The 27,372-nt window shown below is 50.1% G+C and overlaps 1 protein-coding gene across 1 annotated transcript in view; it reads left to right on the plus strand.

Moving 5' to 3' along the window:
* The window catches only part of ZFHX3 (zinc finger homeobox 3), a 241,888-nt gene that overhangs the window by 56,765 nt on the left and 157,751 nt on the right, over positions 1–27,372 (plus strand). The window contains exons 2-3 of the mRNA XM_032612614.1: positions 18,262–20,993; positions 26,593–27,089. Of these exons, the coding sequence (XP_032468505.1) occupies positions 18,308–20,993; positions 26,593–27,089 (3,183 nt within the window). The 5' untranslated portion in view covers positions 18,262–18,307. The remainder of the gene's footprint in view (positions 1–18,261; positions 20,994–26,592; positions 27,090–27,372) is intronic.

Raw genomic sequence — 27,372 nt, forward strand, 5'->3', positions numbered from 1 at the left:
TGCCCTGGCCTCAATTTATGCTATCATGTTGTATTGTATATTCTTGTAAGCATTGTGAATAAATGTGTGCTGGGTATTCTCATGTGACTCTGACCTCTCTGCAAGCTCATTCACCCAGGGTCCCTGTCTTATGTAGTCTCTGCTTTGTAGAGCCACAGCTTAGGTGCTCGAAAAAAACCTACTGATAGATTTTGATTTGACATATTGTCCTCACTTATGCATTTCCATTTTTTTTCCCATTTTAGTGGTGAACAGTTGTTTGGAACAGTATTAATTTTGTGAGTGTGGCCTGGTCCTTCTCTGATTCACATTTTATACGGCAGAATGGCCAAAGGAGGAGGTCTGGTGAGCCGCCGGGCTGATGATTGTTTTGTTTTTGTTTTTCGGTAGAACTTGTCTTTTTGAGTAGCCCCTTGCTATTTTTTTCCCTTGGTGAGTGAAGCAGTATTTGCTGGGCAGACAGTTGGGGGAGGGGGTGTTAACTGCTAAAACAGTAGCCATTCTACGCATTCTGAAGAGTTCACCTCTGGTTCCAGCCTTGGACGCAAGAATCGCTGTTGTTGAGATGTGTAGGGTGACAGAGGTGGATGTATCAGTCAGTCGTCTGCTCTACCTGGAGAAAAGCAGGCTAGGCAATCAGATGTGCTTCATCCTGAGACTCACGCGTGAGTGGGCGAGTTCTCTCGCTGGCTCTCACGCAGCCTGCCTTTGCTGTCAGGGAGGCTGTGCTAACCCTCAGTAGGTCATTGGTCCCTTACCTCCCAGGACCTCTGCTTCCTTGATTGTCCAGGAGAGAGAAGGATGTTCCTCCAGCAGCATTAGGGGAGGATCTGAGTCTGTGCTTGTTGAGCCCCTGGCACACAGTAGGTGCTCAATAAATACATGGTAAGTGCCTTCAGGAGCATCTCTGCGAGTGGTTGGGAGACATATTTACAACGATTGCTAGCGGCCTCCTCTTTCCTTGTTTGTGACACTTGGAAAGGGAGCCGTTAAGTATTGGTTTTGAGGGGCTGTGGGGCGTGGTTTTGAGGGCTCCTATTCTGGGTCCCTGGATGACTTCTCTCTCATCCGCAGAGAACTGCGGTGCCCTTGTTGGTTGAACGAGTCCTGCCGGCGTTCCTCTCCCAGCCAGACACCCTCTCGGGCCAGTAGCGCGGCCTTGATGCTTTCATTCCCACGTGGAGGAGGGCGCTTCCAAGCCTCTGCTCTGTGCAGACCTAGTCCAGAGGAAGGCAAGAACCCTGGGGGCTCCTGGGTGTGGCGAGGAAGTTGAGGCTCATGGCTTGCAAGTTTTCTTCTAATGGAATTTCCCATCACTTACTGCCCTGCTGATTTCTGATCAATGAAAATGAAATTGCATCACCTCCTCAGAGGCTCCACGTATGCCTGCTGCTTCCAGCTGTGTCAGTTCCGGTAAAATAATCTCATCAGGCGTGCGAGAGGGTAATAGGAAATAAAAATAAAAACCCACAATTAGCAAGAGGCCTTGCAGCTGAGTAACACTTTCCATCCCGGAGGCAGAAGGGCTGGCGAGTGAATGTTTAGGAAAGATTCCCTTTAAAAAAAAAAAAAAGAAAAGGAAAATTCCCGGTCTTTTTCTTCTCCCTTCTCTTTCCCTCCTTGCCCTGAACTCTCTCCCCGACCCTTTGGGTGGGGATGGTTTAAAACTGTGCGCAGGTTTTCCCTGCCCTTTATGTGAGGTCAGTAGAATTGCTCTGTGATGGGCACACGTGAGGGTGGCTTTTGCTTTTCTCTCTCCCCACCCGCCCCACCCAAGACAGACACCAAAGGAAATACAGAAATTTCAGCTTCTTCCACTGACCTGTGATAGGAAACCACATGGTTGCGGGGGGACAACTCGAAGCCGAGTTAAAGTTGGTAAACAGGCTTCTCAAAGCTGGTTCATTTTAATTCCTAGACTTTAGGCTTCAATTATCAGCCCATTAAGAACCAGACCCCCCCCCCCCCCCCCCCCCCCGCCCCTGCGTTATTCCCTGGAACTTTCAGGACCATGTCGTGAACACGAGGCTCTGTCGGAGGGTGATGTTTGGTTGTGTGGAAGCTGGAGTGTGGGGACAGGCCTGCTCCAGCACCTCCGGATAGGGCTGGGGGAGGGTGAACGCTGCCTCTGAAACATTCGGCTACTTCTGTGTGTGTGTGCGCGGAGCCTCTCAGGTCACTGGCTCCAGCCTAAAGAGGAACTGAGGCCAGAGACACCAGGGTGGGGGATGCTCAGGGCGGGTGAGGATGAGGGAACCTGTTGGATCACCTGAGAGGAGCCAGTAGAAGTGAAATCGCACCATGTCTTGTCAACTTGACAACATCCAAGAAGAAGAAATGCTTAGGTGAAGGCCGGTTCAGTGGTTCTGGCATTTTTTCATAAGTTATTTGGGGGACAGCATACCTTCTTCCTGAGCCATCAGGAAATGGTCCATCTCCAACATGGACCACTGACTCCCACGCCGGTTGAAGGTGAGACCCTTGAGAGCGATGAGCACGGCTGGGGGTTGTGGTAGGGGTGGACCCAGGTGTGAGCACTGTGGTGGGCCAGCACCATAGGGGCTCAGGGTAGTGGCACAACTCGCCAAACCGTGCGTTGCAGTAGTTGAGCCATGTTTCTAAATGCAGTGGACATCCGAGGTCCTCACTGGCCACATCTGATTAATAGAAGGACAGATTCTGGCCTTAGAGCAGGAAGGCTCTGGAACGGGGGGAGTGGTAACCTGGATAACTGTGTTGATACCGTGAATTCAGGAGCACGTGAAGTTCTGTGTCTCGCCCTGCTAGCACCCTGCCCTGGATGGTCGCCGCCGTCCAGGTTCTTATTTTGCGTGTCTGAACTCTAATGAGAGCAAGCTAGTAGGAGTCTGTATTGATAGGAGGGATGCTGTGTATATTGTAGGCACTCAATGAACATCTGTTGTGTGAATGGATAAAAATCATTAGAGCAGCCAGGGAGGTTTTGGCTAAGAATGATTCACAGGAATTTAAAGCTAAGAGCAATGGGGCCAGAACCCTAGTAGCCTCTTTATTATTGTGGCCGAAGAAATTGGCGCCGTTAACCGGCCAGGTTGCATTCCCCCAATCTCAGCGTGGCTTAACGCTGCGATCTTTCGGAGCTGCAGAAACAGTTTCCGCCAGCTTGCTCTCGTTCTGGCGCTGTCCAGGATTAGGGCTGCGGCCTGGAAGTTTTGGTGGGAAGAGCCGAACTGTAGGGGTGAGAGGAGAGAGGGTGCCACTTCAGAAGTAAGCTGAAGTTCTCCATGTTAACGTGCATTTTTCATTTTGTGTGAAAATGATGTTTGTGTGTTTGCACCGATAGGTTTCTCTTCTCTGATCTTAGACACTTAGCACAGGGTCTTGATCTACACTGATCACTTTTTATGACTTGAACTGGCAAGCCCCGCCCCCCCCCCCCCCCCCGGGATCAGACCTAACCAGGGTGTTCAGGAAGCCATTAAGGAAAAACATGTAACCACACTCATTCCCAGACTCAATTGTTTGGTCTTAGCAGTGCTTGGATAAGAGACTTTCAAGCATAATTAATTCAAGTCCTATTTAACGTGGCCTTGGTGGTTCTTCACAGCAGCTATTGACCCCAAAGCAGCGTTTGGAGCAGCAAGAGGAGAAAGACCACCTGGGCCATTTGTGCTGAGTCTGTGAGCGTGTCTTTGTTACCCTCAGTCACTTGGTTCTTCGGGTGGCTTCTGGAGGGTTGAGGAAGTGCAAACGCTTGGATCCTTGCACTTGAAGAAGAATTTTTCCTTTGTCGTTTTGCCTGATTCCCAGGGTCACTCTTTGAAGTGGCCAGTGGTAAATATGTCTCAACCTGTTTTTCTTGATTAAAAGTAACGGTGCGAAGGATTGGCTTCCTAGTTGCCACGCGGGATGGAGAGGGGACTGTGAAGAGTAGGACACGTAATTAAGTTTCCCTCCCGGCGCACCTGCAACCCGCACACCCACCCAGCCAACACCTAGTTGGCTATTTAAGCTTTGGAATTTGGAAGTCCTTCACACACACTCAGAGGGCGAACAGGATCTGTACCCTCTTTAGTCCGTCTTGAAGTCCTCCACGGTCACCATGACTGCTGTTCCACTTTGCCATGAGGAAGGGAACTGAAATGTAAAATGACTCCTTAGGCCTCTAGGATTTAAGGACTACCCAATAGGAAGTGTGCTTCTCAGACCTTCAGTTGAGTAAAATGAAGCTGTTGAGGAGGAAATTCTGTGATGGAATTGCCATCTACAGTGTACTTTCCAACTAGGGAGCTAGGGAGATGCTGGCTGCACAGCACCTAGAAGGTGTCAGCCAGGGCGCCCCCTTCCTGGGGCCTGGGGAAGACCCCGCGCGCTGGCTCTCCATCCCCCTTGGTGCACTTGCCAACGGCTGGGCTGCACAGCCTCCATTCCCGCTTTATTTAGTGGTGCCTGTTGCTCCCTGCTGCTTGAGAAGCTGTTTATGCTAACGAGCCAGGGAAGATCTGAAGACCTGGCTGTGCCTGCACTGGTGAGAGGCCGTGTGTGTGTGTGTGTGTGTGTGTGTGTGTGTGTGTGTGTTGCCCCATTAATTGCCTTCGAAGGGCAACCCTTGTTTGTCTTGTCATGGTGCCAACTCCGGAGCCTTGTGCCAGAGTGCGCTGCTGATGGCGAGCCCGCCATGTGGCATTCTTCCGGCCGGGAGGAAAACACACTCCTTTCTCAGAGAGTCATTTTGGAGATGCGCGCTGAGGGAGACTGTCCTTCCCCAAGGCCACCTCTCCCCTCACCCTTCCCAGGCTTCCCGATCATCCCTGAACGACAGGTGGCAGAGTTAGCGGAGAGCAGGAGTTCCTCTATCCGGGAAGGTTGGATGGGGTTTCCCAGGTGCTGCCACAGGACCAGAGAAAAGCAGCTAACAGGTTATTCATTTGTTCTCGCCTAGATCAGATCTATACAAAAGAAAGCTTAAGGCCCGTGGCCGCTTCTCCCTGCATCCTGGAAATAGCAAGTGCAAACAGAGAGAGTGCTCAGCTGAGTTTCTCTTGGGTCTGTGCAGCTTGAACCCCCGCAGCTTCTCCTGCTATTCAAATTAAATGTTCTGCTGACCAAGAACTACTTCGTAAGAACCTCTTACCGTAGTGAGCCTAGCGCCGATAGCTCTTTCCGTGAGGCAGAAACCTTGTCCATACCTGATTCCCCTCACTCTCCCCTTGAAACCGAGAATCATATTTAGGGACTTGCTTGGCTTCTTGGATTTCTGTTTCGTTGACTATTTAAGGTGGCTGGAATGAGGGTCGCCTCTGCAGACTTCAGAACTTTCGGATATTTGGAATAGGAAATAATAAACCACAAAATACTGAGATACCCAGGTGTCGTACCTGAGCCTCAGAATTAGGACGAATGGGTCTTCGGTGATCAATTATATGTAACGTTCAGATCAACACGCTCCCACTGATGTTGTTTAAGATGTGTCCTAGAAAGAGAGAGTGCTCTTTCCGATCAAGCTAATCATGGGTTAATTAAGTGAAAACTCCATCAAGTGTTTTATCCATCCTACGTGCTTAGCGCTGGGCTAGGAGACGAACAGAATTACAAGCAGATGTTTGCCTTCAAGCAGCTTATCGTCCATTTGTAGAGATAAAAGTAACCAAGCGGAAGCAAGGAGGGAATGTTTTAGCGTCAGCGTGGTGGTGATTACTGTCAGAGCTCAGAGAGGAGAGAGTTTTGTGGGTTTGAGTGACAGGAGGGGCGTCTGTTGCCTCCGTGGAACTGGAGCTTGTGCTTCTTAAAGGACGTCCGAGGTTTGGATAAATGTTGAGGAAGAGAGAGAACGTCCACGGGGCCTGGGGCTGCAGAAACAGAGGCAAGAACGTGATGATGGGGAGGAGACGGTGCTGTCGGGGAAGTGAGAGAGCTGATTGATTGTGTGGTGGTCGATTTTAGAGTGTTTTAAGACCAGTCTGGAGAGCATCGGTTTGAATATGCACATCAGCTGTGTCTCGCATGGGACAGGCACTGGGCGAATATGACAGCGGGAAGGCTAGAGTGATCTTCCCTTTCTGTGTTCTGGAATCAGAGATGGTACCGAGAGTTCCACCTGGGGAGCCCAGGGCGTTCAGTGAGGGGCAGTTCCACTTGGACATGTCGAGCCACGCTGAGTGTGGAGTGACGGAAGGCTAGCCGCTTGCAGACATCTTGTGGTCTGCTGAAAGTATGAGATGCATATGCAAGCGATAAGTCAGGAATGGAAATTTTTGTTTTGGGAGTCAACTCGTAATTTCAGTAATTGAAACCACAGAAGTAGTTAAGGTAGTTGAGGTACAGAGATAAGAGCAGAGAGCCAGGGGGGAAGAAAGAATGACGGTGGTTCAATACTATAGAACAGAGAGGAGAGACTTCTGTGGGTTAATGTAATAGGGAATTTTATCGAATAACTGGAAAAGTGCGTCCATGGAGGGCTGAAGGGATGGGAAGAGGCGCGGGCAGGGTAGAGGTTGGAGAGGTAGGAGGAGAGCCAGAAAACCATGTCAGAGAAGTGAAGGGGGGAGAAGATTTCAAGGGGACAGTCAGTTTTGAATGCAGGGGAGATTGAAGAGTATGAGAGGAAAAGTGGAGCAACTATTGGTTACCCCAAGAAGGGCATTGGTGACCTCGGAGAGAGGGCCGAATCTTGGAGGCATGGGGCCTCTGACCCGCCGAAGCAGTGTCCGGCGCCCCCTCCAGAGAGCCTGAGCCTGTATTCTGGGGTGGGGCCCGGTGTCTGTGTGTATCTTCGCTCAGCTCTGTGGCCGGGTGCGCTGCACAGCAAAGCTCGAGGACTGTTGATGTGAGGCGGTCTAGCTCCCGCTACGCACACAGAGCTGGCTTTAGAAGATTAGAGTCAGGGAAGTGAAGCCATGGGCACAGTCCACTCGCTTAAAGGAGTTGAGACCCAAGGGAAGGACGGAGCCGCACTGTGTGCCTGGCGGTGTGAGTGGTCAGGCTTCCATTTCAGGAGCTCGTGCGGGAGTGGAATACGGCGGCCAGTCGAGTGGGAGGGTTGGCCAGTAAAACCCTATGAAGCCCTCTTATTAACCATCATGGAAGGGGCAACACACCCCTGCCGCAGAAGTAACAGGCAATTCACAAAAGAAATCGAAATTGCCAATCAGTATCTGCAGGTGGGTTCTCTCCTACTAGCAAAAAATGTATGTTAAAATGAGATGCCGTTTCTTGCCTGCCAAATTTACTTTTTTTTTTTTTTTAACAAAATAATACCCACTATTGATGAGGGTGCAGGAAAATGGAGGCTCGTGTGCCAGTGAGCGTGAGTTGGAAAGGCTTTCCTAGAGGGCCATTTGGCCTATGCCGGGGAGCCTGAAATATTCCTAGCTTTTGAGCCAGCAGTTACACTTCCAGAAATACATCCTAAGGAAATAGAGATGGAATGTTATGGGTGAAAGCCTAGGTTTTAAAGTAGGAAGGAAGGCTTACCTGCTTTCAAAGGCTGACTTAGCTAGTATGTGACTTGTATAAGGTATTTAACCCTCTAACCCTCAGTTTCCTCATCTGTAAAGTGGGCTGTTGAACCATCAAATGAAATGATGTCTATTTAAAAAGTGCTTAGAACCATGCCTGGCCCTACTAAGAGGGTAGTAATAGAGCTGCTACTTATTTTTATTATTGTGTTATTATATATGCACAAAGATTTATGAGAGTTTATTGCAGCGTTAACAGCAAAATATTAGGGATTACCTAAATGTCCAGTAATAGAGCTTAGTGAAATTATGCTATGTCCACAGGATGCAGTACGTATGCACCCATTAATTCTAACTTACGAAGAATGTTTCATGACATGGGAACAGTTTAATGCCTAAATTAAGTTAAAGGGGCAGTCCACTTAAGGAGCAGTGTGATCTGAGGTTGGTAAAGATGTGTTAACTATCGATACATAGAAGAAAAAAACCTAAAAATTTTCTACCTCCCAGTGGCTCTCTGGCTGTTGGGATTGTAGGTGATTTTTATTTCAGCTATTGAGCTTTTCTGCACATACCCCCCAATTTTTAAAATACCGAGTTCATACTCCTTTAGTAAGAAGAAATTATTTAAAATAAGTCTAACATCATGAGATGCCAGAATGAAGCTGTAACGGGCCAGATGGTACATTTTACATCATTTCCTAGCTTTTGCTCCACAGCGCAGTAGGAAAAACAAGAGAGATCAGAAATGGGATCTTTTAAGAGGGATTTTTAGGAAATCAGAGATGAAAAGTTTTGGGTGCTGGCAGGAGAAGGCACTGAAGTAGTACACTCAGTGGGGGAAGGTATCCAGTTCAGCGGGGAAAGCACTGAGGGATGGGCGAGGATGGAGGGGCTGAGGTACGCACCTGTCAGGTAGGAGGGGCAGTTGAAGGAGGGGCTGCTTCACATCTGGGAGGGGGGTGGGGATCCATGTGTTATGGTACATAAATCCAGGTCAGGAGAGAACCATTCAGGCCAGAGATGGACAAAGGATGCTGGCCTGCAGTCCTCTGGATATGGTAGAGAGGCCTCAGAGTAGACACTGAAGTAAGTACCTAAGTGTTGGGATAGCTGATTAAACTGCCCCAAATCCTTTTTTTTTTTTTTTTTTTTTTAAGAAAAATGCAGAGAATTAAGTAATAGCTGAGTCATTTCACTTTTTATTACTGTATTCATGGGTTTGGTTGTTTTTGAACTGTGAGTGTGTCCATGTGTATAGTAACACATTCTCTTCCCCTAAATACCAGCTCATCCCTCCCAACACCCACAGCCTGGGCTCCTAGACCTGGCTCTGCTTATGATCTCACGACTCCCTCCTCTTCCCCTCCACGAGTCCACTGGAGCCAGCATAATCACGGTAGTCGTGGATTCCCTGCAGAATGGACTGAGCTAGCAGTTTTCACTTCCAGGCTGATTTATGTTCACGCTGGAAAGAGCACAGATGCACTTATTAGCAAACACGAAGCCCAGGGCCTGGACAATTCTCTGGGCCTTCCGGGCAATGGTCCTCCTGCAACACAAGAGACCTGTTCCAGCATGTGTGTGTTTTCTGACCTCGCCATAGTAACAGAATAATTCTTAAGGCTACTGGGAAATTGCTACCAAGAGGGTGGAATCTCACCTATGTATGGTTTAACACTTACTGACTTATATGCAGCAGCAGTATACAAATACAGTTATTGGATAAAGCACAGAATGGAATTAGATGTGGTTCTTCAGTGGCTTCCAAGCTAAACAGACGAGGGTATTAGTTCTTTGCCCCTTGAATGAGGCTTCTACTTATCTCAGAATCTAGGTTGCCCTTGGCTTTTTTTTTTTTTTTTTTTTTTTTTTTTGAGGCCAAGGGGATAGTTTATTCATTGTTGTGTATTTCGCTAATGTGTTTTAAGTCTAGGTTAAGCAAAGCCCACCCTCTGTAGGTTGCTGGGGTTCTTTTCTGTGGTGGCTGCCCCTGCCATTATATTTAGAATTGCTTTTCACCAAGTTAGGGAAATCTGTCCTGAATCAGGGTCACGGGTGTCTTAGGAAATATCTTACAGTGTGTGTTACTTGAAATTCCGCCTGGCTTAGAATGGCCGTTTGCCTCCTCCAACCAGGGGTCTCTATCTAGGACCTCTCGGCTGAAGGAAGGGAAGACCAGTTTTCTCTGTCTGTCTGTCTGCACCTCCCCGTCCAGCCTCGCAGCCTCCCTCCTTTCATGAAGCTGTGCCAGGAATGGATTTCAAATGAAGACAAGGGTAGGGAATCGGGCTGGGTTGGCTGTTCATAAGTATTTTGGGAGGTTCAATATGTATTCCTGCACTAGACAATTTCTTTTTTCTTTTTCTTTTGATATAATTTCAGATGTACAAGAAAGTTATAGTAATAGGACAAAGAATTCTAACCTACCTTTCCTCCAGACCCCCCCACCCAAGTTAGCATTTTCTAAGTTCTGTTTGTATGTTTGTATTTACGCAGGTCTGTACAGACACACACTCTCACACTTCTTTTTCTAAGCAGTTGGAAAATCAAGACATCATGCCCCTTCACCTCTAAATGTATCAGTGTCTATGTCTTAAAAACAAAGATATTCTCTTATATAACCATACTGCAGTTATCAGAATTAGGAAGTGAACATTCATCTACTACTATTACCCAATCTACAGATCTTTATCAGATTTTGCAAGTTGTCCCAATTGTACCCTTTATAGGGAAAGAGAACCCAGATTCTTCGTTATGTTCATTGGTCACGTGTCTTTAGTCCCCTTTAATCTGTCTTTCTGCCTCCTGACTGACATTTCTGAAGAGCCTAGGACATGTTTTTTGAATAGATCTATTTTTATTTATCTATTTATTTATGGCTGCGTTGGGTCTTTGGTGCTGCGCGCGGGCTTTCTCTAGTTGTGGCGAGCGGGGGCTACTCTTCGTGCTTCTCATTGCGTTGACTTCCCTTGTTGCAGAGCACGGGCTCTAGGCGCGCGGGCTTCAGCAGTTGTGGCACGCGGGCTCAGTAGGAGCCTAGGACATTTTGTAGACTGTCCCCAGCTTGGATTTGCCTGATGCCCCCTCCATGATTAGACTCAGGTTTTGCATTTCTGGCAGGCATGTCAGGGAAGGGGTGTTGTGTTCTTCTCAGTGTATCCTCTCAGGAGGCACAGGATGGCTCTTTGTCTCATTCCTGGTGATCCTAGCTTTGATCACATGGTGAAGGAAGGTGATGTCTGCCAGGTTTCTCCACTGTAAAGTCACTGTTTCTTCTTCTGTAGTTAATAAGTGTCTTGTGGGGAGGTACTTTGAGACTGTGTAAATATTCTGGAACTACTCAAACTTTCATCCACCGGTTTTAGTATCCATCGATTCTTTCCTGAATGGGTTATTAGATGATGGTTACCAAATGGTGTTTTTCTAAATCCGTAATTCCCTCTGCATTTGTTAGTTGGATTTCCACCCTAAGCAAGAACTCTCCCTTCTCCCACTTTTTTTTTTAATTTATAAAAGTATGGAATCATGGATTCTTACGTTACATATTGGGTTATAGTCCTTTACCCTCGTGTAACTTTCTTGCTCAAATTGTCCGAGGTTCAGGCAGTGAGAGCCCCTGCAACCTGCTCCTGGGTTCTTTGGTCACACTCTCTTCATTCTTAGAGCACTTTCTTATGTTCTGGCTCAGAAAGATGCTCCACGCTCATCCTGCACTCTCCCTGCCCCAGCCCAAGAACCAGCCAGTTCTACAAGGAGACCTGGTTCTATTTAGAGGAGAATGGTTACACCACACACACACTTCTTCAACTAAGAGGAAAAGAATGAATGTGTACAGGGATCATCTTTTTTTTTTCCCCTCTCAAAGTGTTATCATTTCTCCTAATGCCTTAATTTTCCCCATGGTTTTTTTAAGCATCTATTACATCTTGGATGTGGACAGTACAGAGATGAATGAGACATGGAACCTACTCTCAAGCTGCTCTCAGCCTAGTGGCAGGAACAGACCAGTCAACGTATAATTACAGCAGTGAGATAACCCCAGAGCTGCAGTGTGTCGCCATATGCAAAACACTGTGGGATCACAGAGGAGGAGGTTAAAGCTGATAAAGCTGACTGAGCAACCCGATGGATCACTTGGAATGAATAGAATCTTCACATTTCAAAGGACCCAAGAGGCTGCCTGATGGAACCTCGGGCCATGGCAAAATGTCTTTTTTCTCCATTCGTGAAACCAGAGTCAACATTCCATTGGGAGCTTTGATAATCTAGAGAAAGATTTTCATTTATATTGAGTCGAACTCTTAATTTTTAATAAATTCCCCCTCATTACTCCTAGTTAAACCCTGAAGCTAAGTAGAAGACTCGGGACTAATCCTCAGCGTACGTGGCAGGCGGGCCTTCGCGTGGTTTAGGACAGTTGTCTTGCCCTGCAATGGGGACCTCTCTTTTCTTTGCTCTTGAGCTGACCGTGGTCAAGCCACGATTCACGTGGTCAAGACACGATTCAGTTGTCAGTGCCCCTCTTAACGAGATTTCCCCACGTGGCTCATAACATTCTTCCTGCAGGCAGAGAAAATGATGGGGCTGTGATCCTGCTGAGTTGGAACAGGTAGAGGTACCCCCCTGTAGCCCAGAGGGCACATTTATGTCTTTGGTCACCATGTCAGCTTTGGGCTGCCACTGAATTTGTAGTGAAGTAACACCTCCAGGGTTTCTTTGCATGAACTACTGTTAATCCCAGTCTCTTCCTTTCTCTGTTGGTTTTACTGCTTGCCTGAACTGAAATACAAGGCTTCCTATTTATCCTTTCAGAATTTCTTCTTCTTTATCGTTTCAGCCTGTTGTTCCAACTTATGGAGAGTTTTTTTTTTAAGTCCTGATTCCACTAATTAGCATATTAGTCAGTCCTCTCGACTTTATTTACTTTGCAAATTGGTGTATGTGCTTGGTCTCCTCTGCCCCTCAGGTTGTTGATTTAAGTGTAGGGAACCAGGGATAAGGCAGGAATTAAGGCATGTCCCCAGGCACATTGACCTTTGAGTGGGTACTATATATCCCCCACCCCCCCACGCTGCGTGGCATGCAGCATCTTACCCCAACCAGGGATCGAACCTCGTGCCCCCCGTAGTGGGAGCGCAGAGTCTTAATCACTGGACTACCAGGGAATTCCCTGAGTGGGTACTTTAGGTAACGGCATCCTCCAGCTTTAAAATCAGGCAGGCTTCATAAGACGTTTTGCTACCCTAGATACAAAGAAATGATAAACTTTGGGATACGTTATTAAAATCAAAAAGTACCCTCTACTGCGTTTCTCAGATCATTGAATCTAAGTGAAGCTGCTTTTCAGTTTATTTTATGTGAATTTTCTTACTGAACCTACAGCTAATTGCTAATTCCTCAGGACTTTTTTCTCCCCAGATGCTATTCAGCAACTGTCGACTCTTCTCAAACTGTGAGGAACTTGCAGTATATAATCTATAACATATCCTTTTAAATTTAATACATATATTTATATTTACTTTATCCAAAATGATGACACACATCACTCCTTCCCCTTCTCTTGTTTTATATTACTTCTGAGTGCTTTTTCACATTTAACATTGTATTTATTTGTTTGCAGTCTTTTCCCCACAAGAATGTAAGCTGAGACCTGTCTATTGTTGATTCTCTAGCATCAGGCACATAATAGGTGTGCAGTAAATGTTCAGTTAATGTATGAATTAATGAATACATTTCTAGATTTATAGTTTCTGGAATCTGCCTTTTTTTTTTCTTAAAAGAAGTCAGGATAATGGGCCTACCGTACAGTTCTTTGCAACAGCGAAGAACTTTTATCCCCTTCTCTCCTGTATGAAGATATCCAAGTAAGAGAGTCCATTTTGAACTCTTCTCCCCCGCCACTCCCGAGCCAAAAAAAAAAAAAAGGGGCATGTGTATGAACTGGCAGTGTTCCGTTACATATTAGTCCTGATAGCCCATGATTTTAGAACAGTCCCTGGTACCTAAAGATTGAATGTAAATGTCCGATGTTCTGAAGTTCTCCTTGAGAGACAGACACTACAGAAAAACACAGTAGAGTGGCAAAGCACACAGACTCCACAGCCAGACTACGGTTTTGTCATTTAGGCTGCATAACTTGAGCAACCTCAGTTTTCCCTTCTTCAAAATGGGGATAAAAATAGCGCCCATCTCACTCAGGACTCCTCTGGTGGTCCAGTGGTTAAGACTTCACTTTCCAGTGCAGGGGGTGCAGGTTCAATCCCTGGTCGGGGAGCTAAGATCCCACATGCCTCACAGCCAAAAAAGCCAAAACATAAAACAGAAGCAATATTGTAACAAATTCCATAAAGGCTAACAATGGTGCACGTCAAAACAAAAATTAAAAAAAAATAGCACCCATCTCATGGAATGTTACGAGCATTGAGGTGGCGTTGAACCCACAGGCCTTACCATGATGCCACACACAGGAAGTGATGACTTCCCTTAAGATGATTTTCATTTTAAAAAGCCTTGGGAAATAAAGGCGCGAAGGAGGAAATGAAGTAGCCCATAACCTCATCCCCTAGCAATTACCGTTGTAAAATTTTTTGATAGAAATCTCATGTATTTCCATATGCAGACCTATATAGGCTTTGTTCACTCAGCATCCTGTGGGATCATTTTCCCACGCCCGTAACTAGTTTCTTTTAAAAATGCCATTTTTTAACATCCTATGGAATGCTATGCGGTGTAATTTATTTAGAGAGTACCTTGTTTCGCCACATTATTTCCATCTTTTTTTTTTCTGTTATGAACACTGATGAATAATCTTATATCTCTTTGCATATCTTGGATTGTTTCCTGGAATGGGGGAATTGCTGAGTCAAAGGGCATGTGCATTTTTGAGGCTTTTGATACCCACTGCCAAATCGCGGTGCTCATGGAATCCCCCTCCAGCCGACTAGGGAGTCCCCGGGAGCCCTCCGGTTTGCTTCTCTCTGGCGATGCTGCATGGGTTATTCACGAGGGGCGTGTGGGGGGGGGAGGGCAACAGTTTCTCGCTGTCTCTGCTCTCTCTTTGTTTTTTTCTTCCCCTTTGTTTCCTTTCTTGGTTTTCTGCCAAACTGCCTCTTGTGAAAGGACCGCCTAATTAACCCTGTGCTAATTAACAATTTAAAATTACAGAGTGCGACCGTTCATGTTTAATTCTCCAGGAGCTGGCGCATCAGTGGAGCCCCCTCCCCTTCCAAGTAACTGCACCTCCCACCCCAGCTTCCCTGTAACTGTTGCGTGGAGCCGGGTTCTGTCTCCTTAAGGGAATGGGATAAAGCTGTCACATCACATCTTCTCAGTTGAAAGAGCGAGATGGGGGTTGGGGGGGGGCGTGGCGCCCAGTATAACAGGGTGGAGTTTTATAATTTTAAACCATCTTTGAAAAATAAAGACCGATATTGGCAAAGATGCAGGGGCTTTACAGATAGGTTCCAAGGAAGCTATAACTTGTGAGAGAAGCAAGAGCAGGGGGCTCCCGATGAAGATGTTAGAACTTTTCTGTGCAAGATGCCTTCTCACAGGGCAGAGGGAGGCGCTCAGCAGAGTGTGAGGCTAGATCCCTCCTGTATCTTCCCTTTAACTCTCTTACTGGAGAGGTGTGCTCAGTTGAAATCTAACTGAATTCTTAAAACCACACACACACAAAATATCCTTGCTGAGTACAACACTGGTGGTCGTGAGTAGAGCACGTCTGTGTTTAAAGGGGATTTTGGGGTGTAAATGGCTGGAGGGAAGCAGGCTGCAGGAGGGGTTGAGGGTTTGTGCTGTGTGTGCTGGCCCTGGAGGTACTGGAGGAGTGTGGCGGGGTGGGCAGAGCCGCACGTATGGGGGCTATGAGAGCACCGGGACCTGCTGGATTCCCAGGCTGCCGTCCGTAACTGAAGATCATTGATTTTACGGGAAACCGTGTTTACAGACAGAGTGCCGATCGACCTGCTGAGTTGACTTCTGCCTCCTTAAGTAAGAACTATCTTTTTCTTATTGACTAGCCGATAAACAGAGTGAAAGGAGCTGCCTGCCGGGCAGGAGAGTGGGAGAGGGCCTGAGGTTCTGGAGCTGAAGGATGGGGCAGGGCTAAGAGATTTCTTCATCTCTGTGCTCTGGTCCCCTGTTGTCCACCCCCGTCCCTGCGCTTCCCAGGGACTGGTGGGTGAGCCCAAGACTGACCCTGCCTGGTTACCTAGCAGTGCAGGCCCCAGGCATGGAGGAGCTGGTGGTCTGGTGAAGATGTTGTAAAATAGAGAGTGTCTCACTCAAGCTTTAATAATGCACATCCTCTGGGCATTTGTATTAAAAATGCGGATTCTGATCTGAGAGTCTGCGCTTCTCACAGGCTCACTGGGTGAGCTCACTGGCCCTGAACCACACGTGACTTAGCAGAGTTGTAAGAGCTTCTGATTGCCCTGGCCAGCAAGCATTGAAAGGAAGCCCAGAACTGGTGCCTGAGGTCCAGAGTGGGATCCTTCTTTCCCACCAGCATCTCAGTGGGCTGTTGCCCCTGCAAATGAGTGGTCCCCTGTGTGTCCCCTCTCATGGGGCTAGCGTCACCACGACGGGCACATCTGTCGTTGCCTATAAGGTCATCTTTTCTTGACACCTTTTGCTGAGAAATAGAAAACAAAGTTAGGTGAGTTTTTAGAAGTCCCAGTCCCTTAGCTGGATGATTTGTGGAGGAGGAAGAAGAAGAGAGCAGAGCAAGAAAAGCCCACCAATTAATTGGTAAATGCTTGCAGGTTTCTTAGCCCAGTCCAGGCTGGAGAGGAGATTGGCTTTGCTGTCGAGTGGATACACAAGTCCCTGGTGAAGCATCAAAGCTGTTCCCCTTTATCAATCGTGGCCTCCCCTTCCTGCATGTTCCTGTAACTTACCAAGCATTTATGACATTGATTTTATGATCGGGCTGTTAACCCTCCCGCCCCTTCAGGCCTGCCAACCTTTTTGGCCTGAGCTGTCAATCAGATGTCATCCAGCCAATTATGTGCGTCCTTAGGAAGAGCCACCCTGGATTCTCACCTGTATCCCAGCTGGGCCTTGCGAGGAAGTCTCATTGCACTTGCTGTTTGGTTTGGTGTGGTTATCTTTGTTTAAAGTCAATACGTCTTTTCTCAGGCACACGGAACCTTGTAATGGAGTTTGAGGTTATATGCTGAGAGGTGGTGTGTGTTTGTGTGTTTTAAACAAAACGTGACACGTCCTTCCAGAAAGTTATTTCTCCTGAGACTTCTGGTAAACCTGCCTTCCCCGTCTTTTCCCGAGGGGGAGCTATTCACTCACTGTGCAGTCGAGAATCAAGCAATGAAAAAAGAGTGGGAAGATGGGGGTTGGTGGGGAGGGAGACCAAACCCAGCCAAAACCTTCAGCCACTGTGTGTGAATGAGACGGTGGGTGGAGAAGCAGCCAGGTGTTCTCCTGGAAGGAGGTGTGGCGGGAGGGTGGCCTGGGATTTGCAGCGAATGCTCAGGGCCCTGCGAGGCGCTGAGTTGCCTGTTGGAGCGGGGCCGGATGGAAGAAATACTCCTCTGCCACAGGAGCAGAGCGGTGGCGGGTGATCTGATGTCTCCCTCCCCGGGGACGCGAGGTCTCAGAGGGCAAATTCAGCTTAGTGGCACTTTGGAGTCGGAAACGGAAAAGCCCCAGGGCTGAAGGACAGCTGCTTTGGGTAGCGACTAATAACTAAGAGGCAGGTGTGGAACGGGGGCTGGCGGAGCCCAGCTGCCATCTCGGCTCGCCGCGAAGATCCTTGACAGCAGAAACCACCCAGCCAGTGGTGAACGGGCTCATCCAGGCAGGGCGAGATCCTCTCCGCTGGCGGGGAAGTCGGCCCGTTGAGAGTCGGGGCGGTTCTTCTTAGAAACATCAAGCTCACGTTTTGCACCTACATATTTTGAGTCTGAAACCAGCTGAGTCACAAGCAAGGGTGTTCCGTGGGTTGTAGGGAGGGGATGGGAATTGGGAGATCGCCTTTCTCAGCGCCCGGATGGCACTGGCCTCGTTTTTAGATTTAGGCCCTCAGTTTTACTGCTTGTAAAATGGGACGATGTTTCCCAGGCTCGGAGAGGATGAATGCAGCCGTGGGCCCTTTTGGGGGTTTCGCAGAGCTTGTCCAGGCCTGCACGCTTGCCCTCGAGCCCTGTAGTCCTCAACACTTTTCCGTGAACTTCTCAAACTAGAAATCGGGTAAGAGCGACGGCACAACTTCGCCTCTAAATCAAATGGCGTATCCTCTCCCAGGTTCATGATTCTTCCGCGAGGGCTGCAAAGTCTTCCTCCTCCTGTCTGTCCGTCCCCGGCGTCCCCCTGGCCCCCAGACAGTGCGGGCAGCCGGCGTGGCTTTGTGCTGCCATCTGCGTGCGGCGGGGCCGCTGTTCTGTGTCCTCGGCGGGGCCTGGCGAGCTGACGCCGTCCTCCTCCTCCCCTGTGGCTCATCGCCCGGCCCCGACTCTGACGCTGTGCTTGCAAAGAACCCAGATTCGAACTGGTCTCCAGGGGTAGAGCTGCCAACGGTCTGAAGACGAAGAGGGATTCCCCTGATGCCCTTTCCCCGCACCTCCACCCCCGCTTCTGCCACGCAACCTGGCCGTGACACCCAGGGGTGCTGCCCACCCTCTGCGCCTCGACGGGGTGGGGCGACGGCCGGGGTCCCCACTGCCCTGCGGTCTCTGTTGTGGGTGTGGACAGAAGCCTGTTAGGGCGCTCTGTGTGGGACCTTAGCCTCGGCCCTCCTAACCTCTTTCCTTTCTCTCTCTCTTCCCCCTCTCTCCCTCCTCTCCCCCTTGCCTCCACCCTTCAGGTCCGATCCGTACTGGGTGCAATGAAAGCTCCACGCAGGCCTTACCATGGAAGGCTGTGACTCGCCTGTCGTCTCGGGGAAGGACAATGGGTGCGGTGTCCCTCAGCACCAGCAATGGACTGAACTCAACAGCACCCACCTCCCCGACAAACCCAGTAGCATGGAGCAGTCCACAAGCGAGAACCACGGGCCCCTGGACGGCCTGAGGGCCCCCTTCAATGAGCGCCTCGCGGAGAGCACCGCCCCGGCCGGGCCCGCTGCCGAGCCCGCCGGCAAGGAGGTCAGCTGCAACGAGTGCTTGGCCTCCTTCGCCAGCCTCCAGACCTACATGGAGCATCACTGCCCCGGCGCGCGCCCCCCGCCGCCCCTGAGGGAGGAGAGCGGGAGCGACAGCAGTGAGGAGGGGGACGAGGAGAGTGACGTGGAGAACCTGGCCGGGGAGATCGTGTACCAGCCGGACGGCTCGGCGTACATCGTCGAGAGCCTGAGCCAGCTGACCCCGGGCGGGGGCGTGGGTGCGGGCGGCAGCGGGCCCCTCCCGTCGCTCTTCCTGAACTCTCTCCCCGCCTCGGCGGGCAAGCCGGGGGACCCTTCCTGCGCTGCGCCCGTCTACCCACAGATCATCAACACTTTCCACATAGCCTCATCCTTCGGGAAATGGTTTGAGGGCCCAGACCAGGCTTTCCCGAATACCTCAGCCCTGACGGGGCTCAGCCCCGTCCTGCACAGCTTCCGCGTGTTTGACGTGCGACACAAAAGCAACAAGGATTACCTGAACAGTGACGGCTCTGCCAAGAGCTCCTGCGTATCCAAAGATGTTCCCAACAATGTGGACCTGTCCAGATTCGATGGCTTCGTGCTCTATGGCAAGAGGAAGCCCATCCTGATGTGTTTCTTGTGCAAACTCTCCTTCGGGTACGTCCGTTCGTTTGTGACCCATGCAGTGCACGACCATCGAATGACCCTGAGTGAAGATGAGCGGAAACTTCTTAGCAACAAGAACATCTCCGCTATCATCCAAGGGATCGGCAAAGACAAGGAACCCCTTGTAAGTTTTCTGGAACCAAAAAACAAAAACTTTCAACTCCCTTTAGTTTCCACCGCTAACCTCATAGGCCCCGGACACAGTTTTTATGGTAAATTTAGTGGCATTCGAATGGAAGGGGAGGAGGCTCTCCCAGCCGGCCCTGCCGCCGGCCCCGAGCAGCCCCAGGCTGGTATCTTGACCCCCGGCGCCCTCTTGAACCTTGGCGGGCTCACCAGCTCGGTCCTGAAGACCCCCATTACCTCAGTCCCCCTGGGGCCTCTGGCCTCCAGTCCTACCAAATCCTCAGAGGGCAAGGACTCTGGGGCAGCAGAAGGAGAGAAGCAAGAAGTGGGCGATCCGGATTGCTTCTCCGAGAAGGCGGAGCCGGCCGAGGAGGAGGCCGAAGAGGAGGAGGACGAGGACGAGGAGGAGGTGGAGGACGAGGACGACGACGAGGACGACGAGGACGACGAGGACGAGGGCTGCAAAGGGCTCTTTCCAAGCGAGTTGGACGAGGAGCTGGAGGACAGGCCCCCCGGGGAGTCTGGGGCCGCAGCAGGTAGTGGCAGCAAAAAGGACCTTGCTCTCTCAAACCAAAGCATTTCTAACTCCCCCTTAATGCCTACTGTGCTCCAGACCCTGTCGAGGGGCGCAGCTTCTACTAGTTCTAATTCCGCTTCTTCCTTTGTTGTCTTTGATGGTGCGAACAGGAGGAATCGTTTAAGCTTTAACGGTGAGGGCGTCAGGGCCAACGTGGCAGAGGGCGGCAGGAGGCTGGACTTTGCTGATGAAAGTGCCAATAAAGACAATGCCACAGCACCAGAACCAAATGAAAGCACAGAGGGGGACGACGGGGGCTTCGTCCCCCATCACCAGCACGCTGGCTCCCTCTGCGAGCTTGGGGTGGGGGAGTGCCCCTCGGGGAGTGGCGTGGAGTGCCCCAAATGCGACACGGTCCTCGGTTCCTCCCGCTCGCTGGGCGGCCACATGACTATGATGCATTCTCGCAACTCGTGCAAGACACTCAAGTGCCCCAAGTGCAACTGGCACTACAAGTACCAGCAGACGCTGGAGGCGCACATGAAGGAGAAGCACCCGGAGCCGGGGGGCTCCTGCGTCTACTGCAAGAGCGGGCAGCCCCACCCTCGGCTGGCCCGAGGCGAGAGCTACACGTGTGGCTACAAGCCCTTCCGCTGCGAGGTGTGTAACTACTCCACGACCACCAAAGGCAACCTCAGCATTCACATGCAGTCCGACAAGCACCTGAACAACATGCAGAGCCTGCAGAACGGGGGCGCCGAGCAGGTCTTCGGCCACGCGGCCGCCGCCGCCGCCGCCGCCAGCATCGGCGGCTCCTGCGGGGCCCCCTCGCCCACCAAACCGAAAGCCAAGCCCACCTGGCGGTGCGAGGTGTGCGACTACGAGACCAGCGTGGCCAGGAACCTCCGCATCCACATGACGAGCGAGAAGCACATGCACAACGTGGTGCTGCTGCAGCAGAACGTGACGCAGATGCAGCACAGCCGCCACCTGGGGCTCGGCCTGCCCGCGGCCGCCGAGGCCGAGCTCTACCAGTACTACCTGGCCCAGAACATGGGCCTGCCCGGCCTGAAGGTGGACAGCGCGGCCCCGGACGCCCAGTTCGTGATGGGCGGCTTCCAGCTGGATCCCGCCGGGCCCGTGGCCGCCGTGACGCCCGCTCTAGGTGAGGCTCGGCTCCGTGTGTGTCTGTCCCGAGGATGGGAGTTAGAGCGGGGGAAGCTGCGAGTGGGCCGAGGTCGCGTTGACTTGGCGGAGCCTGTGGATCTGGGGGGGTCTTTGTTTTCTCGAGAGTTGTTCTGTGCTCACCTTGAGCGCCCAGCCCTCACGTCTTTGCCTCAAGAATCCCTTGAACTCTGCATGAGCCTGTGGAAGGCGGTTCGCCTTCAACGGGGACATGGTTACACTCCGGCTCCACGGGCCGGGATTAAAATTTAAGCGTTTCCTCTAGTTTTTGGCTTCGGGTCAACTCTCCCTTCTGTTCCCATTCCCCCTTTCTCTGTCCCTTTCTCGATTTGAAAAATTGCCACGATTCCCCTAAACTTTGGGGTTCCGTTAAATATTTATCGAAATGTACAGGAAACGGTAGCTGGAGTTTTAAGTAGGGACAGTCATCTCCGGAAGAGAAACTGGAAACCGTAGTGTGCCTTATTTAAATAAGCCAAGGCTGGTTCCGAGCTGACTGGGAGCCACCCAGATAACGTTTCTCAGAGCTCTCCAGTGTTTTCACCAGGACCTCGATGAAAGAGACGGGTTCTTTCTCTTTCTTACTTTGCATGAGTCGCCAGTGATCAGTATAGTTGGGAATTAGATGACCCTGGGGCACCGTGAGGAGTGGTGTGATAGATGAGAGATGACTAAATTCTAAAATTGTAAATTAAAGAAAGCCCAGTTTTAATATCAGATCCCGGTTAACGGAGCCTCTGTTACCATGGAGAACATGGCTCCATGTTAGAAGACATGGGTTGGCCGTTTTACCATTGGCTTAATAGAGCTAGAACGGGACCAAGAGGATGGGATTTGAATGCCAAAAGCCGTGACTCTATTTCTGTTTAATTTTTAAAAATGTTTTTCATTGGAGTATAGTTGATTTACAGTGTTGTGTTAGTTTCAGGCGTACAGCAAAGTGAATCAGTTGTACACATGTTCACTCTTTTTTTTTTTAAGATTCTTTTCCCATTGACAGAGTATTGAGTAGAGTTCCCTGTGCTATATACTAGGTCTTTATTAGTTACCTATTTTATATATAGTAGTGTGTATACGTCCATCGCAATCTCCCAGCTTATCCCTTCCTACCCCCCCCCACCCCCGCACCCCCTGGTAACCGTAAGTTTGTGGTCTACACCCGTGACTCTACTTCTGTTTTGTAAATAAGTTCATTTGTACCTTTTCCTTAGATTCCACATATAGGCGATACCATATACTTGTCTTTCTGTGTCTGACTTACTTCACTCAGTATGACAATCTCTAGGTCCATCCGTGTTGCTGCAGAAGCCATGACTCTTTATGTACAAAGAATCATGACCATTTCTGGGGGAGAGCTTCTACAGCAAGAAAATGTACAAACCAGCTTCGTGAGGACCAGTGTGATGGTTGGGCCCCTCCTGTCCCAACTACGTGTGCCTCGGACACGCACTGCCTGGTCTTCATTCCCTGATCCTGCTAACCTCTTGAGACCAGCAGTGATGTCCTGAATGAAACAGGATACCCTTCCTGACATGGGAGTGAGTTGTTCTCGGCAACAAAGCGTGAGCAAGTGCCTTTATCCTAGGATGGCTTAGGTTCATGCCAGAGGGCTAAACCTGCCCAGTAGGCACGTCTTTATTTGTGTGTGTTGCAGTGCTAATCGCTGCTGCTGAGTGATATCTCACAGCATTTAATGTGTTGTTCCTACCATGCATTTAAATTTGAATCCTTGCTACTTTAATCTTGTTTTCTGTTTTGGAACATGGACCTGTTGATCTTTTCTTACCAAACAATTTGAAGATGTTTTACCCACTGGTCAATCATCATGGATGCATAGGGATCAGTCATCTTATTCGTCCCCAGAGTGAACCACAGGGGATGCACACCTGGGAGTGGCTTCAGTACTCGAAGACTTTTCACTTTCTAAAGCCTATGGGAATTGGGGTTTTCTCGTCTAGAGATTTAAAATCTTGGGGAGGCAGATCTTGGAGTAAATCAAAGATAACGTAAGTGGAATGAAGACACAGAAAATGGATGGGTTCATACTGGGTCACAACGCAGACTTTTTAATTACCTTGAGAACCAGTAATCCTGACTAAGGCTTGACTTGAGTGGTAGAGAAATAGTTTGCTTTTACCACCTGCTGTCTGTGAGTCTGCGGGGCATCGTGCGTTCCGGGCAGATGGCAGGTGCACATACATAGAGGATCCAGACTTTATTTCTTAAAGAGGATAGAGTAATAGAGTGCTCCCTTCTGAAGACCTCATCCAGGTAGCCAAGGAGGGCCCTGAGTTTCCAGGGTCGCTGCTTGTCAGCCGAGGTGAGTCTCTGGAGACCTCCTGTGCCTGCCTTAAGCCACAAGAGCCGTCGAGGTGGAGTGAGGGTGACAAATACTTTATGCTGGAAGCCGGCGTGGGTATGATAGGACGTATCCACTTGGACCCACAATTTAAGTCGCACGACCTCTGTAGAAGCCAACGTATGCAAATGAAAAGAGCGTAACTTTCAGTTCTGTCTGCAGCTCAACTGATTCTTCCGTAGGCTGTTTGTGAGAAGGCTGTGGGCGTTATTAGGTATTACTGGGCTCTACTGCGGGGAGGTAGTGTTTGTGAGCTACACTCTTGCTTACACAGTTGATGTTCTCATACTGCCTTTGACAGAAACTTCTCCTTCCTGTTATCAGACAGATGCTGATCTGGGGATGCTTTCTTCCCAGAGGCCTTCAGGGAAAAGTTCCGCACCCTCGGTCTGGTCTGGTTGAATTTGCCTCCATTTGTAGACCAGATATTAGGCTTGAGGCCAGATGAACATCCTCCCAGACATGCCTTTGGACTACAGTTGAGCACAGCACCGAAAAATGGGTAGCTTGCCAAGGCGTCTACAAGCTTCCCTAGTAGCCAGCCAGCCACAGGACACCTACATGAGCTTTAAGAGCGCCTCTGATTCTGCTTTTATTTTTTTGTGTGCGTTTTTTCGGTACGCGGGCCACTCACTGCCGTGGCCTCTCCCGTCGCGGAGCACAGGCTCCGGACGCGCAGGCTCAGCGGCCGTGGCTCACGGGCCCAGCCGCTCTGCGGCACGTGGGATCTTCCCAGACCGGGGCACGAACCCGCATCCCCTGCATCGGCAGGCGGACTCCCAACCACTGCGCCACCAGGGAAGCCCTGATTCTGCTTTTGATTGTAGAAGGTGTCTTTTAATCCCTCTGCCTCTCTGAGGGTGTGCTCGTGGGCGGGACTCAGGTGCCAGGGTGTCAACTTCCAGCCTTAAAGTCAGGTGTGTGGGGACATGGGGCCCATTCCTCTCCAAGGCCATCTGTCCGGCATGATTCGTGAGTAGGCACCCGCTAAGTTCTCATTGTGGGCGCTCTCCTCCCACCTGCCTGTGAATTGGGTGAGGTTCCTCTATTTCTCGGCGGCTGAATTAGTTCCTTGCAGCCCTATGGATTTGTAGGATTCCAAGCCCTAGGGGGTGTCTCTCCAGGGTATAGTTCTCAAGGGAGTTTTGGCTTGCCTGTCGCCCACATCTCACTGCTTCTCTGCTTCTGTCTTTGATTTGCATTTCATTTTAAGAGCTTGGGATGGCAACAGGGACCTGTTTCCTCTGCGTGTTCCGAGGACTTCTCATTTTCGCTCAGGCCTCCAGCAGGTGCCAGCTGCATTTCTCTTTAGAGCGATATGGACGTGCTGAGGTTAAATTTAAAAAGTGGGAAAGACCTGATCCTTCAGGTGGTCGGCATCAGAAACAAATATGTGTTTGTTCCTTGTCCTACCCTCCGGGTAGTTTCTGCTTTCACTGAACACCGCATATGTTTCATGGATGCTGTCTGGCCTTCGTCCCCGTCGACGGATGGAGCTTTTAGGCTTTTTTCCCCTATCTCTTTTTCTCTCTTGTCCTAAAAAGAGTGTCACGGTTATGGCTCCTCTCACCAGGGGAGATGGCAAGAGAGAAGACAAGCAGAAAGCTTCCCCAGTCTTCTGACATGCGTGCGCAAAAGATTTCTGTGTCTTGCTGGACTGTCCACAGGCTTCAGATGCGGCTACTCTGCTCAGGCAAGCCTGTACTGAGCTGCTCGCTTGAAGTGCCTTGTGTAGCATAAATAAGAAAATCTTTTTTTTTTTTTTTTAATAATAACGTATTTTCCTTGATTAGCCACTAACTTGGATTCTAATCAGTCATTAAAAAAAAAAAAAATAACCTCAGCCCAGCCACATGTAGGTCAAGTTTAAATATCAGTTGGGGAGTGACAGGGGCAGACGTAATAGCTCAAGCGTGCGTATGTTTAGGGGAGAGGCAAAAAACAGAAGCCGAAGCTCAGCGTTCTGCTTGACTGTTCGCTTCTAGGTAATGGAGGGAAGGCTGCTCTTTCCAGGCCTTTCCCGTGGTATAAATAAGAGCTCAAAGTATTAGTTTACCGCTGGTGAATGAGAGCCGGTCCCTGGTTTACGCAGGGCAGTGATGGACTGAAAGAGAGCGGGGGTGGAGAGGGAGGAGCACAGCTTCCTCAGGCCCTTTTTTTCAGGGCTGTGAGCGGACCTCTGCGTTTCACTGTCCATATTGATCCAACTTCCCAAACCTGTAACATTTTGGCTGCTTTTTACCTTGTCTGGCACATCAGGCATTTGAGCCTCTGAGCAGGGGCCTGTGTACCCTCTAGAGGTTCAGCAAGGAGAAGACTGGACCCTTGTCCTAAAGAGGCTACACCCTGATGGGGACACCGGCCAACACGTGACTCTGTATGTGGCTGAAATACGCCAAAGGAGAATGCGACATGTCCCATGTAGGGGGCTCATGGAACGGAAATGATCGTATCTTGGGGAGGTGTGGGAGGAGCCAGCGCCACTGACAGGCAGGTAGGCTACTGACCAGTGGGGTGTGACAAGGAATAGGGAGATCATTCCCGAAATCTCAGATTTAGAGCTGTGCTGTCCAATACAGTAGCCACTAACCTAAGTGTAAATGAATTGAAAATAAAAAAACCTAAAAATTCAGTTCTTCAGTTATACCTTAGCCATATTTCAGTTGTCCAGTAGCTACACGTGGCTAGTGGTTTCCACATTGGACAGTGCCGATACAAAATGTTTCCATCTTCGCAGAAAGTTCCTGTTAGATAGCACCGCTTGAGGTAAATTCTGCGCCCACTTCCGATTCACCATGAAGGCGTGCTGTCTTAGAATGCAGCTATAACTCATCTCCAACATTTCAGGGACGGGAGTTTCAGATTCTGTTATGTCCAGTGAATGATGCTTTTATTTCTGTCTTTTCTTGGGTCTGAGCGAGGAGCTGAATTGAAATATTCAAGTGATTAAGTGGTTCTAGGCGTTCTTTTCCAAAAGAAGAAACAAACAAACAAACATACAGCCTTCCACACATTTCAGAATGTCCATGGGAAAGATGCGAACACATCAAATTGATTTTTGTTGTAGTTTTTCCCGGTTAGTAGCACCTTGCGGTGCTTGAAATGGGATCTTTTTTCTGCTGGAACCTGGGTGGAGGGTGGGGGAGGGCCGATGGTGCCTCACTTAGGGCTGCCGCCGTGAGCCTGGCCTCTGATTCTCTGCCCCTCTCCTTCCCTGCAGTGGGCGGTGAGATCCCCCTAGACATGCGGCTCGGGGGCGGGCAGCTGGTGTCAGAGGAGCTGATGAACCTGGGCGAGAGCTTCATCCAGACCAACGACCCGTCGCTGAAGCTCTTCCAGTGTGCCGTGTGCAACAAGTTCACCACGGACACCCTGGACCTGCTGGGGCTGCACACGAACGTGGAGCGCAGCCTCCCCGAGGACGAGTGGAAGGCCGTGATGGGGGACTCGTACCAGTGCAAGCTCTGCCGCTACAACACCCAGCTCAAGGCCAACTTCCAGCTGCACTGCAAGACAGACAAGCACGTGCAGAAGTACCAGCTGGTGGCCCACATCAAGGAGGGCGGCAAAGCCAACGAGTGGCGGCTCAAGTGCGTGGCCATCGGCAACCCTGTCCACCTCAAGTGCAACGCCTGCGACTATTACACCAATAGCTTGGAGAAGCTGCGGCTGCACACGGTCAACTCCAGGCACGAGGCCAGCCTGAAGCTATACAAGGTAAGGCCCAGGCTGTCTCTGGAAGGGAGTGCTTTGGATCGCTGGGTGACGGGGAGGGCTGGGGGCGGACACACACAGAGGGGCTGGGGGCTGGCTGGCGCCCTGGCATGGGGAGGGGAGCTGGCCGCCTGGTGGTGGGCTTCAGCTGGGAACTGCAGGGTCTGTGTGTGTGGGGTGCCTCACTTGGGGGGCAGGTTGCGTTTCCAGCGGCCCGATACTGTACATCGTTTCCTTTACCCTCCCACTGTCTTTAGAACTGACTTTTTTTCCTACCCCACATTTG

The sequence above is a fragment of the Phocoena sinus genome, chromosome 19, assembly GCF_008692025.1.
Source record: "Phocoena sinus isolate mPhoSin1 chromosome 19, mPhoSin1.pri, whole genome shotgun sequence".
Taxonomy (NCBI): Eukaryota; Metazoa; Chordata; class Mammalia; order Artiodactyla; family Phocoenidae; genus Phocoena; species Phocoena sinus.